The sequence below is a fragment of the Nansenia antarctica genome, assembly GCF_963989245.1.
Source record: "Nansenia antarctica genome assembly, chromosome: 3".
NCBI classification, from domain to species: domain Eukaryota; kingdom Metazoa; phylum Chordata; class Actinopteri; order Argentiniformes; family Microstomatidae; genus Nansenia; species Nansenia antarctica.
The window spans coordinates 27,651,866-27,664,365 of NC_137688.1; the positions used below are offsets into that span (position 1 = coordinate 27,651,866).

Sequence of the window (12,500 nt, forward strand, 5' to 3'; positions counted from 1 at the left end):
TTCACTTTACTCTCTCACCTGAAGAAATCGTATGTCCAACTATAAAAAACAGACATTTCCAATGCTTCAATCCACTGTCCATGTACTGTAAATATGCCATTATGGTATTACCATAAAGCCCAATTCTAGTCTATCTACTTTAAGTAAAATAATAAAGTGCATCCAGTTAGCTCTTTAGCTGGCAAGTTTGCAAGCAGACTAGCTCATCGCATCACCTCTGAGCTAGCTAGCTAGCTTGCTAGTTCTTTGACTATTTACACCATGGAATTATAGTCACACACTTTCTAGTCACAATAATACAACCAATTTTAACCAACTTTCTCTGTCAGAACACTCAGCAATTATATTTGCTAACGTTTAAACTTTCTTACTTTCCATCTGCAGACATCTCACCCGTCAAAAACTCTCGCGTCGCACGCCCACACTCGCGCAAAATCTTGTATTATTCTCCAGCGCTGGCACAGCGCGAACCGAAGTGTGGAGATAGGTCTGGCTATGGAGATAGGTCTGGCTATGGAGATAGGTCTGGCTATTGATTGATTGATTGAAAACTTTATTAGAAGATTTGCAGAAGTAGGTACATGAAAGTACATATTACATACAAGGTCAACTAAAAGGATAAAAACCCAAGAAAGCCACTGGCTTATTTCAATTGGGGTCCTTGATTTTCAATTCATCGTTACATGTAAGACAGACAGGAAAAGAAAAAAAAACTAGTACTATCTACAAGATAATACAGACAAATAACTATTACTATCTACAAGATAAAAATACATCCATCATGGGAAGAACAATACTAGATATACAATACAACAAAACATCAGGTATGTACAGCGGGTAGGACAGGTGGGGACATACACCACAGGTGGGGGCGGGGGACAAAACACAAAGTATGTACAGTGGGTAGTTCGGGTCTTTTAATCTGATTTTTGATTTAGAGGGTCCAGTTACGGATTGCAGCCTCCTGTAAATGTTTTTTGAGAGTGGTTTTGAAGGTGGGCAGTGTTTTGCACTCCTTTAAGATTATAGGAAGGGCGTTCCACATTTTTACTGCATAGTTTGCAAACGAGTTTAACCCCTTGTTTGTGGTGCAACGCGGTTGAACGTGGTTCGTGGAGCTTCCTCTGGTGTTGTATGTGTGGACGTTGTTCACTTTTTGGAAGTATGTTGACAGGTACTTGGGTGTCTTTGTGGTGTAGCGTATCTTGAAGACCAGGCCCAGTGCAAGCTGCTGCACTCTGTCAACTACTCGTAGCCAATCAAGGCTCAAAAAATGAGCAGCGGTTAGATGTGTCCTAGGCTATGCGAGACTACTGGCGGACTAATGTTACCAACGAGCCTATGGGCTTGCCACTTGCCAGATTCAGGTTGGGTGCTGATATTTTAGCCTGCTTGTCAGATGTTTGGTGTCTGCCTCCCCCCGCCTCCCCAAGAAGTGTAGCTAATGGAACATTTTGCAATCCATTTTTCTGCAACCATGCGTATCGTCACGTTTTTGTATCGTGATACAGGTATATCCCATCCCGACAACACGCCCATCCAAACATCTCAATAAGGAGTGGTCTTGAAAAGAAGTGTCTTTCTGTTTTTCCCCTCGGTTTTCCTTGCTCCCTTTTTCATGACCACTTTCCCCCCCAGGAGTCTGATGAAGAGGAGGAGGAGGAGATATTGTCTACGCCCCCCAGCTCCGGGGCAGATTCCGACTGAGGAGGGAGGAGGAGTTTCACTGGACCTGTTGATGCCCTCACAACTGTGGCACATTTGGACATGTTTACACACACACACACACACACACACACACAGAGCATATCAGCCTAGCATACACTCATTGACACACACACACAACACACCAAGCGTTACATGGACCAAGAATTTGTACTGCCTCTCTGTATGTCCCACCCACAGTGTCAGACAGTGCACACCTCTGGCTGTGACATTGTGTTTGTCCTCTGGGAGTAACAGTTTGTCCTCTGGGAGTAACAGCTGTCCTCAGAGTAACAGCTGTCCTCAGAGTAACAGCTTCCCCTCCTGACTGACTCTCCAACACACAACCCTGACATCCACACAGGGTTCCCTCAACAGACTGAATCGAATTTTGCAGCGTTTTATGTACTGCATTACCCACAATTCTACTGTGTATTTTCACTCCATGGGGATGGTTGTAGTCTGCACTGAATAATGCAGAGGAGGGGGTCATCAATCAGTAGAAATGGTTTTGGTGGTACTCATGTGTTCCTGTGTATAGGAATAATAAAACAACTGCAGTTCAGTGTGTTTTTCTTTTGTTTGTTGTTTTGCAATGTCATGTTTTTTCTTTCTAGTCAGCCAAAATTAATAAATCTTTTTAAAATAAAAAGTGTTTCCTGTTCACGGTTAATTTCCCCTCATATACTATGTACTACATTACCCACAATTCTACTGGGTATTTTCACTCTGTGAGGATGATTGTAGTCCGCACTGAATAATTCAGCTGGTGGGGGGCACTCATCAACCAGTAGATATGGTTTTGTTTTGGAGTTTTAACGTTTTCTTGTGTAGAGACATTTAAAAATTAATGCAATTCAATGCATGTTCTTTAATTTAGTTTATTATTTTGAAGTGTCATGTTTTTTCTTCCTTCTCAGCCAAAATGAATACATCTTTTTAAAATAAAATACGAGTTTCCTCATTGGTTCATTGCTCTCATCTGCTTAATCACTCTCTTTCTTTAGCTCTGTTTATCCAGGGGAAGGAGGGATGGGTCTGGTGGTTTTAGAGTGGAGCACCTATGGTGGTTTAGTAGACAAATGGAGAATTGGTCCGTGGTATTAAAATAAACTGGAGGAGAGGGAGGGTGTGGAGGGACGTTTGGTTGTTGCGTAAAGAGACCCTGTGGTACTAACAGGAAAAGGGCTAATCATGAGTAGACATATCGTGAGCTTAGAATGATAAGGTTCTATCTCCGTTTAGGGTAGTTCATATTGAGATATTGAGCGTCAAAGTTTTTACATTCCATTATGTTTTGTGAGATGGAACCTTTGTATTTTATTAATTACTAACTAAACAATTTCAACATTTTAAAAATAACACCACACAGGCATTAATAAAACACCTGACGGATCAGATTATGTAAAAAACTGGAGATAGAACCTTATAATCCTAACGTCACGATACGGTATTAGTATGTAGTCTTGGTGGTATTTTGAGAAAAAGGGAATTTGGATTGATGAGGGAGGGAGGTTGTCCAATTGGGAGATGAGGAGAGTGGGGGAAGAGTATGATATGTGGGGAAAACACCTAGAGGTCCAGAGACCTTCTAGAAGCCTGCGCTGTTTAAACTATCCTTTATGCCCTAAAACCCTCTCACACTGGCAGACACACACCACTTCTCTTTGAACTGGTGTGAGGTTAGCAACATCAGATGGAACTGCACATAAAAACAAACAACAGTAGGATGGATAGATGTGTGTATACACAGACACACAAAATGTACTATTATATATAGAAGTACACCTACACTTGATTTTGTTTTAGTTGATACTGTTATATAAGGTGACGTAGAGAGGATCCTGTCCTGTCTTCTCCACGAGCCCTCACCACCGGGGTCCCCCAGGGCTCCGTCCTAGGGCCCTTACTGTTCTCCCTCTACACCAAATCTCTTGGCTCAGTAATTTCCTAACATGGTTTCTCCTACCACTGCTACGCAGACGACAGTCAACTCTGCCTGTCTTGCCCCCCTTCTGACTCACAGGTGGCGACACGTGTCTCTGCGTGTCTTAGTCTCTAGCCATTTCTGCGTGGATGTCAGCCCAACACCTCAAGCTCAACCTTAACAAGAGCTACTCTTCCACCCTGGGAAAGCCTGCCCTCTCCAAGACTTCTCCATCATAACATCAGAAGGATATGCCCATTCCTCACCAGAGAAGCAGCTCAACTTCTGGTCCAGACACTGGTCGTCAGCTCATCCAGAATAGTAGTGTTCAACCTCACCAAATTCTCCCATGTCACCCTTCTCCTCTGCACCCCTCACTGGCTCCCGATAGCAGCTTGCATTAGGTTTAACTGCCCTGTCCTAGGCAATGATCACCCCCCATACACCTGCCAGTTCACTCTGCTCCTCCACCTCTGCTGGCCGACTGACACTGTAATGGAAAACTCTGGGTTTTGACAAGACATTTCGTAAGTCTGTCTGAGCAGAATCAACATTTGATTACCTCAGTCTAGTAGACAATGAAAAGTGCGTTCCTCTGCTCAAGGATTCGACATTTGCTAGACAACAGATACATTTGAATAGTTCAAGTCCTTTTGTTTTCCGTAGTCTGTCTTTGACGCCTAGAAACTCAAGACAATGCTGATCCACACCAGAGTGTTCTGGTGTGTTCTCACCCTGGTGCTCTGCTTCCTTACCTTTCTTATCCCGTTTTGGTAATAGAAATTTGTTACATTTGTATGTGTGTGTGTGTGTGTGTGTGTGTGTGTGTGTGTGTGTGTGTTTGTGTGTGCGAGTTTGTGTGTGTGTGTGTGTGTGTGTGTGTGTGTGTGTGTGTGTGTGTGTCTGTCTGTCTGTGTGTTAACGATGACATACATGGGTGGGTTTGGGGTCTCATCCCAGATGCTGATCCAGATCAGATGTTTACTCTGTGTGATTATGTCCATTTAACAAAGCCGTGGTGGTTTGTAGAGAGTGACTCAGTGTGCTGGGCGGGGCAGGGACAGAGACAGTGGTTTCTACTAGAGGACAGATCTATATGTAGGGGTCGATAGGAGTCACTAAGAGGAGTCAAGTGGCAGGATGCCACTGGTCGTTTTTAAGAGCCAGGGATTCCAGGATGGTAGTAAGTAAGTAAGTAAGTAAGTAAAGTAAGTACATTTATTTATATAGCACATTTTACAACGACAAACAGCCGCCCAAAGTGCTTAACAGAAAACACTAGTCAAAGAGAAAACAACAGATAAAAATACACTAAAAACAAGGTGCAATACAAAACACAAGTGCAAAAATAAAAGTACAAAAAGTAATAATAATAATACATTTTATCTGTAAAGCACTTTACATAAAGAATCTCAAAGTGCTACAATTAAAAACAAGAAGATAAAACAATAAACATTTTCAATTAAAAAAGCTAATAAAAGGCTCTATTAAAAAGGGAGGTTTTAAGGCCTTGTTTAAAAGCATCCACAGACTGTGGTGCCCTTAGGTGGTCAGGGAGAGCATTCCACAGCGTGGGAGCAGCCGAGCAGAAGGCCCGATCTCCCATGGTGCGGAGCTTGGTCCTGGGGGTCTTGAGGAGGTTGGTGGCAGTAGAACGGAGGGTGCGTGAGGAGGTCTGAGGGGTATGGAGGAGTTCCTTGAGGTAGGGGGGGGCAGTTCCATGGATGCACTGGTGGGTGAGGAGGGAGACCTTGAATTCAATTCTGAGGGAGACGGGGAGCCAGTGAAGTGATTTGAGGATGGGGGTGATGTGATCATATTTGCGCACCCTCATCAGGATCCTAAAAAGTGCAGTGTCGGGAGGCAGGCTCACCTCAGGTCAAAGGCCAGAAAGAAAAGCTAATTTTTTTAAAGTATCGATGCTCTGTGCGGATCTGACGTGGAGGGGGGGGGGGGGCTATTCGGCGGCTGTGGCGCAGGAGGTAGAGTCGCCGTCTCATGATCACAAGGTCGGCAGATCAGCGGTTCAAGACCCGGATGGCCACATGTCGAGGTGTCCTTGGGCAAGACGCTGAACCCCAAAATTGCTCCCAGTGAGCGGGCCAGCGCCTTGCATGGCAGCTTGCTGCCATTGGTGTGTGAATGGGTGTGTGAATGGGTGAATGAGAGGCCGTTGTAAAGTGCTTTGGAGCAGCAAAAATGGCGCTACATAAGTGCAGTCCATTTACCATTTACCATTATTCCATTATTAGAGCCTAGGGGCTGCTTTAGAGAAGGCTCTATCCCCTCTCGTTTTGAGTCTGCCCCTAGGGACCTCCAGTAGCAGTTGGTCAGCTGACCTAAGGGCTCTGGATGGGGTATGGTGGCGCAATAGGTAGTGTGTGGTTCTGACCTAGAGTGATTCCATTGGTTAGGTAAGAGGCTCCTGCCAGGGTTCCACTGCTGGTCTGGAAGGACTGGAAAAGTCTGGAATAAAATATAGAGAATTTCCAAAAGTATGGAAAATCTGTGATTCCAGACCTATGCCATATTCAGAATATACAGATCTATGTTGAGGCATTAGGTAGTGTGAGGGTATTTGATGTTTGACAGGTCATGAAGCAAAACACGGTACACACACATTGTTGCCAGACGTGCCGAAACACAACACCCACAAATCAACTGAGCAGTCTGAAAATGTGTACTCCACCTCCTCCTCCTCCTCCTCCTCATCATTGCTCATATATATTTTAGAGACTCTACACTGGCTTCCTGTTAAGTTCAGAATAGATTTCAAGATCCTTCTGCTTGTTTATAAAGCTCTTACTGGCACAGCACCAGAATACCTGAAGGACCTTTTGCCAGCATATCAGCCCAATAGAGCTCTCAGGTCTTCTGACGCTGGTTTTCTCTGTGTACCACATGTACAAAAGAAGAGATTTGGTGAGGCTGCATTCTCATTTTATGCACCCAAATTGTGGAATGCACTGCCAGTTTACATTAGGGATGCAACCTCAGCACATATGTTCATGTCAAGACTAAAAACCCATCTTTTTAATATTGCCTTTAAATGACTAAATAATTAATTTAAGATTATAAAAACCCATCCTTTTAATATTGCATTTAAATTACTAAATAATTTAATTAAGATTATATAATGATTAAAGCACTTTGAGCTGCAACATTTGCAGGAAAAGCGCTATACAAATAAACAGTTATTATTATTATTATTATTATTATTATTATTATTATTATTATTATTATTATTATTGACCTCCATTCCAGTTCCTGAAAACGGCTGCTTGGTTTCGTCTGCCCTTGAAGTCGATGTTCTCTCTATAATAATCAGAATAAATGGTTACATAGCTAATGATGACCCTAACATGGTTGATCAATAATCCAGACAAATAAACGAGATAGAAAAAAGATGTTGACATACATATACAACTGTGTATAGATTGTCATTCACTCTACCTCTTCTCTCGCTCTCTCCTTCTCGTCCTCTCATTCTCGAATTGCATTAAACATTCCCTCCCTCCCTCTTCCCCTAGATCACTGTAATTGTGTGCCTCTCTGTTATTTGGCTAATGTATGTGGTGGTGCGCGTGTGTATTGAGTCAATTTCCTGTGTGCTGCGGTTTTCCATCTCTCAAAAATCACATTAAAGAGACGCTAATGTTAAAGAAGGACTAATGTCAGTATTACATCTGCGTCTATACGTCTGTTCCTCTCACACACTCCTCTCAGAGGGTTCCTCTGGGTGTGTGAGCGGTATAGATTGGACTGTGTCGTGTCACTTAAGGGGCCGTGTGTCAGTAGGACGTGTCAACATTGCCTACCAGGGCAGCAGTCGTGTGCACTCAGAGCTCATATGGTTGTGTCGTTAATGTGTTGTGTTGTGTGTGTGTGTGTGTGTGTGTGTGTGTGTTTGAGTCTTGTATTATGTTACTCTAATTGGCCACAGACATAATGGAAGCACTTCAGAGATGAACAGAGGACATCTTCCAGCACGGCATCTATAGGCACTGCACACACACACATTCACACACACGCACACACACACGCACACACGCACACACACACACGCACAGGGACACGCACACACACACACACACACACATACAGACACACTCACAGGGACACGCACGCACACACACACAGTGTTTTAATTGTGTTAATTATCAAGGGTGATGGTATATAAGGGTGATGGTAATAATATGTTGTGCAGAACTCATATCAAGTGCTATCATTAGAGCCTTGCATTGGTTTGTATCACTTAAATGCATCTACACTCACCGAACACTTTATTAGATACACCTGTACACCTTCTCTTTCATTCAGGTGGGGTAATGGTGTGGGGAATGTTTTCTTGGCACACTTTGGGCCCCTTAATACCAATCAATCATCACTTGAATGCCACAGCCTGTTTGAGTGTTGTTGCTGACCGTGCATGTGCATCCCTTCATGGCCACAATGTACCCATCTTCTAATGGCTACAGTATGATAATGCACCATGTCACAAAGCAAAGGTCGTCTCAAACAGGTTTCATTTATGAATCAATGTCATGAAGAATTGAAGCTGTTTTGAGAGCAAAGGGAGGCCATACCCAGTGTGTGTGTGTGTGTGTGTGTGTGTGTGTGTGTGTGTGTGTGTGTGTTCATATGGGCAGAGCCATAATGAGGAAAGGGAGAAAGGGATATGTGGTGAGAAGAGAGTGGGCGTTTGGTAAGAACAGGCCGACAAAACGACAAAGAGGTTTTCCCTTTTCCTTTTTTTCTTTTTCAATTAGCCAACAGAAAGGGGGCGGTCCCATATCTCTGACAGTTATTGACAACAAAAAAACGAACGATTTATGGGGACATACAGTAAGACGGTAGCACAAAGAGAGGGTTAGGGTTAGAGAGAGAGAGGCCCACTGGCTCTGATGTTAGGAACACAGACCGAGCGTTCGTGGTGGTGATTGTAGGTCGTTGGTGTAGAACATTCACACACGCCTTGGGCACGCACTTGCACAGGAGGAGATCACACACACACACACACACACACACATATACACACTCACAATGGCTTTCAAGATCATCGACTGTATCAAAGACTTCTTCGCCTACGAGACCACCAAGTCTGTGGTAGTGAAGAGTTGGTCGGTGGGGGTCATCAACCGCGTGGTCCAGCTGCTCATCGCCTTCTACTTCATCTGGTCAGTACACACCGTGTGTGTGTTGTGTGTCCCCGAGGGGGTGTGTGTGCAATGCATGTGTGTGTTTGTGTGCATGTGTGTATCCAGCTAATTCTGATATATACAGATGCGTGTGTGTGTGTGTGTCTCTGTGTGTGTCTCTATGTGTGTGTGTGTGTGTGTGTGTGTGTGTGTATTCATTTGTGTGCTCGCACTAGAAAATGTGTGTGCATGCCTTTAGATTTTTCGATACGGTATGTTCGGTACTGTGTGTTCTTTCTTTTATTTTTTTAGCTGTTTGAGGGGATAGAACTGTCTAGAACTGTGCCATCATGACACTGCTCTCTTAGCAACCCTCTACATCGTCCTCAAACCATCTCTGTTTCTCCTCTGTTTGTGTAGTTACGTCTTCATGTATGAGAAAGCCTATCAGGAGAGAGACACGGCCATCGAGTCCTCCGTCATGACCAAGGTGAAGGGCTTTGGTTATCTTGACGACCAGGTGATGGACGCAGCAGATTACGTCACCCCAGTGCAGGTTTGTGACACCCTGACTATGCTAGCAAACCATGTTGTAAGCGAAAGCTAAAAGGAAATAGTGATAATACTTCAATTACAAATATCTTTGGATAGGGCAACATAACAGCTAGCAGAATGACATCACATAGTATAAAGAAACAAAACTGCAACTGCAACTTTTCAGTAGGGAAGTGATATTTCATACAGGCTGATAAAATCTTAGAAAGATAAAGGAGAAGTTTGGAGGTTTCATGGCTGACTTTTGACCATGTTTCGGATTCCTCATATCTTCATCATTCAATCATTATCAGGTAGGACGTCGGTCCAAATCGGGTTTGAATTCTATTGATTATTATTAGTCATAATAATATATCCCATGAAATGAAAATGGCCAATTTGAGTACAATCTTATTTCTCAGATTAAACTTACAAAATACAAAATGATGTTGCAGGAATACTTATCTTATCTGTTTTTAACTACCAAAAACATTTCGAACATCTACGATGGCAGGTGTCAAAATCCTGTTTTTTTACACTCACCATAAAATCCTCTGTTGTAAACTGTGTTGATGTGTTAGGGTGCGTCTGTCTTCTGTATCATCACCAAGATCATCATCACAGAGAACCAGTACCGAGGCTTCTGCTCTGAGGTGAGATCACAGCACAGGGATATGTTTCATGTGTGTAGTATAGTGTGTGTAGTATAGTGTGTGTGTGTGTGTGTGTGTGTGTGTGTGTGTGTGTGTGTGTATAGTGTGTGAGTGTGTGTGTGTGTGTGTGTGTGTATAGTGTGTGTGTGTGTATAGTGTGTGTATAGTGTGTGTGTGTGTGTGTGTGTGTGTGTGTGTGTGTGTGTGTGTGTAATATTAATCATGTCTGTGCTCAGAGCAATAAAAGGTACAAGTGTAACACGACAAAAGACTGTGAGGAGCATTTTGGGACGGCCCTGGGGAACGGTGAGTCCATATCTCCCTCCTGTCTGTCTGTCTGTCTGTCTGTATCTCTCTGTATCTCTCTGTCTCTCTCTCTCACACACACACACACACACACACTCACACACATTATTTCTCTCTTTCCTGTCTGTCTGTCTGTCTGTCTATCTATCTGTCTGTCTGTCTGTCTGTCTGTCTGTCTGTCTGTCTCTCTTTTCTCTCTCTTTCTCTCTGACTGTCTGTCTATCTATCTGTCTCTGCCTGTCCCAGACAATCAAATAATATAGCAAAATATGTCCTCCTCTCTCTCTCTCTCTCTCTCTCTCTCTCTCTCTCTCTCTACAGGTGTAATTACAGGCACTTGTCTGAACGCCTCGGCAGGCAAAGAGGGAAGCTGCCAAATCCAGGGTTGGTGTCCTGCTGAGTATGAGGCCAAAACCCCGTGAGTCACACACACACATACACACACACTCAACCACCCACCCGCCCACACACACACACACACACACACACACACACACACACACACACACACACACACACACACACACACACACACACACACACACACACACACACACTATCTGCCTCCCCCCTCTTCATGGCTCCTCAAAGCCAGCAGCCACCCCTCCCTCCATCCCTCTGCTGGCTCCTCCCTCCATCCCTCTGCTGGCCTAGAAGAACACCTCCTCCCTCTGGTCTGAGGTCAGTGGACGGGGCGCTGCCTTCCAGAGGATGGGAGGTTAGACTGAGGTTCATTGTCTCGGTAATCATTGTCTAATCTAATCTAATCTAGTCTAGTCTAATCTAGTCTAGTCTAATTTAATCTAATCTAATCTAATCTAGAGAGGCAGTGATGAGGCTGGTCCTCATTGTCTTTATATAGAGTCAGTCTTGTTGTCAGTCAAGTCACATGACCTCAGGGTGGCATGACAGGAGTAATATTGCTCTATGGACTGCCTGAGAGAATAATAATAATCATAATCATAATCATAATAATAACTTTTTATTTGTATAGTGCTTGCAATATTAAAAAGATGGGTTTTTAGTCTTCACTTGAAAATCCCTAATGCAAACTGGCAGTGCATTCCACAATCTGGGTGCATAAAATGAGAATGCAGCCTCACCAAATCTCCTCTTTTGTACATGTGGTACACAGAGAAAACCAGCGTCAGAAGACCTGAGAGCTCTATTGGGCTGATATGCTAGCAGAAGACCTGAGAGCTCTATTGGGCTGATATGCTAGTAGAAGACCTGAGAGCTCTATTGGGCTGATATGCTAGCAGAAGACCTGAGAGCTCTATTGGGCTGATATGCTAGCAGAAGACCTGAGAGCTCTATTGGGCTGATATGCTAGCAGAAGACCTGAGAGCTTTATTGGGCTGATATGCTAGCAGAAGACCTGAGAGCTCTATTGGGATGATATGCTAGCACAAGACCTGAGAGCTCTATTGGGCTGATATGCTAGCAGAAGACCTGAGAGCTCTATTGGGCTGATATGCATAGCAGAAGACCTGAGAGCTCTATTGGGCTGATATGCTAGCAGAAGACCTGAGAGCTTTATTGGGCTGATATGCTAGCAGAAGACCTGAGAGCTCTATTGGGCTAATATGCTAGCAGAAGACCTGAGAGCTCTATTGGGCTGATATGCTAGCAGAAGGTGTATGAATGTCAGGGTCAATCTATAGATCCTGAGAACCAACCAGTAGCCTGCATTTCCTGCTCCACTTCAACCACTAACACTGGGACACACTGTGGAAGGTGGGTATGAGTATGTTTAAAGATCCCATGACACTTCTCGCAAGAGTAGGTGTGTTGCTGCCAGTGTCCTGTAGGTGTGTTGATGCCAATGTCCTGGCTCTCACACACTCATGACCTCAATCCTCTCCAACTGGCTTGTTCCTCTCTCTCTCTCTCTCTCTCACTCTACCCTCCCTATTTCTCAGCTATTCAATCATGGAGATAGAAAACTTCACCATCTTCCTCAAGAACAGTGTCCGCTTCCCACGCTTCGACGTCACAAGGTGAGTCCCCTCACACTGCCCAGAAAAACACCAACACCAACAATTCCCATCTCTGTGCTTGAGTCATCTTTTTTACCAAAGTTTTTTTTGAATTAGAAGATGGTTGAGTGGCTCAAAATCCAATCGTAGAGAGTCCTGGGGTGGTCCAGTGGTCTAGCACCGCAGTCTACAGTGCAGTAGACAGCAGTCTACAGTCTACATAATGCCCATGTCGGCATGGGTTTGAATCCGGCCTATG

At 44.0% G+C, this 12,500-nt stretch overlaps 2 protein-coding genes across 2 annotated transcripts in view; both read left to right on the forward strand.

Annotated features, from left to right (window-relative positions):
* Nucleotides 1–2,481, forward strand: part of ssrp1a (structure specific recognition protein 1a) — a 16,710-nt gene extending 14,229 nt beyond the window's left edge. The window contains exon 17 of the mRNA XM_080525225.1: nt 1,639–2,481. Coding sequence (XP_080381351.1) covers nt 1,639–1,707 — 69 coding nt within the window. The 3' untranslated portion in view covers nt 1,708–2,481. The remainder of the gene's footprint in view (nt 1–1,638) is intronic.
* A 6,193-nt stretch (nt 2,482–8,674) lies between these two features.
* The window catches only part of p2rx3a (purinergic receptor P2X, ligand-gated ion channel, 3a), a gene marked incomplete at both ends in the record, with an annotated part of 8,013 nt that continues 4,187 nt past the window's right edge, over nt 8,675–12,500 (forward strand). The window contains 4 exons of the mRNA XM_080527134.1: nt 8,675–8,808; nt 9,190–9,325; nt 9,885–9,956; nt 12,201–12,262. Coding sequence (XP_080383260.1) covers nt 8,675–8,808; nt 9,190–9,325; nt 9,885–9,956; nt 12,201–12,262 — 404 coding nt within the window. The remainder of the gene's footprint in view (nt 8,809–9,189; nt 9,326–9,884; nt 9,957–12,200; nt 12,263–12,500) is intronic.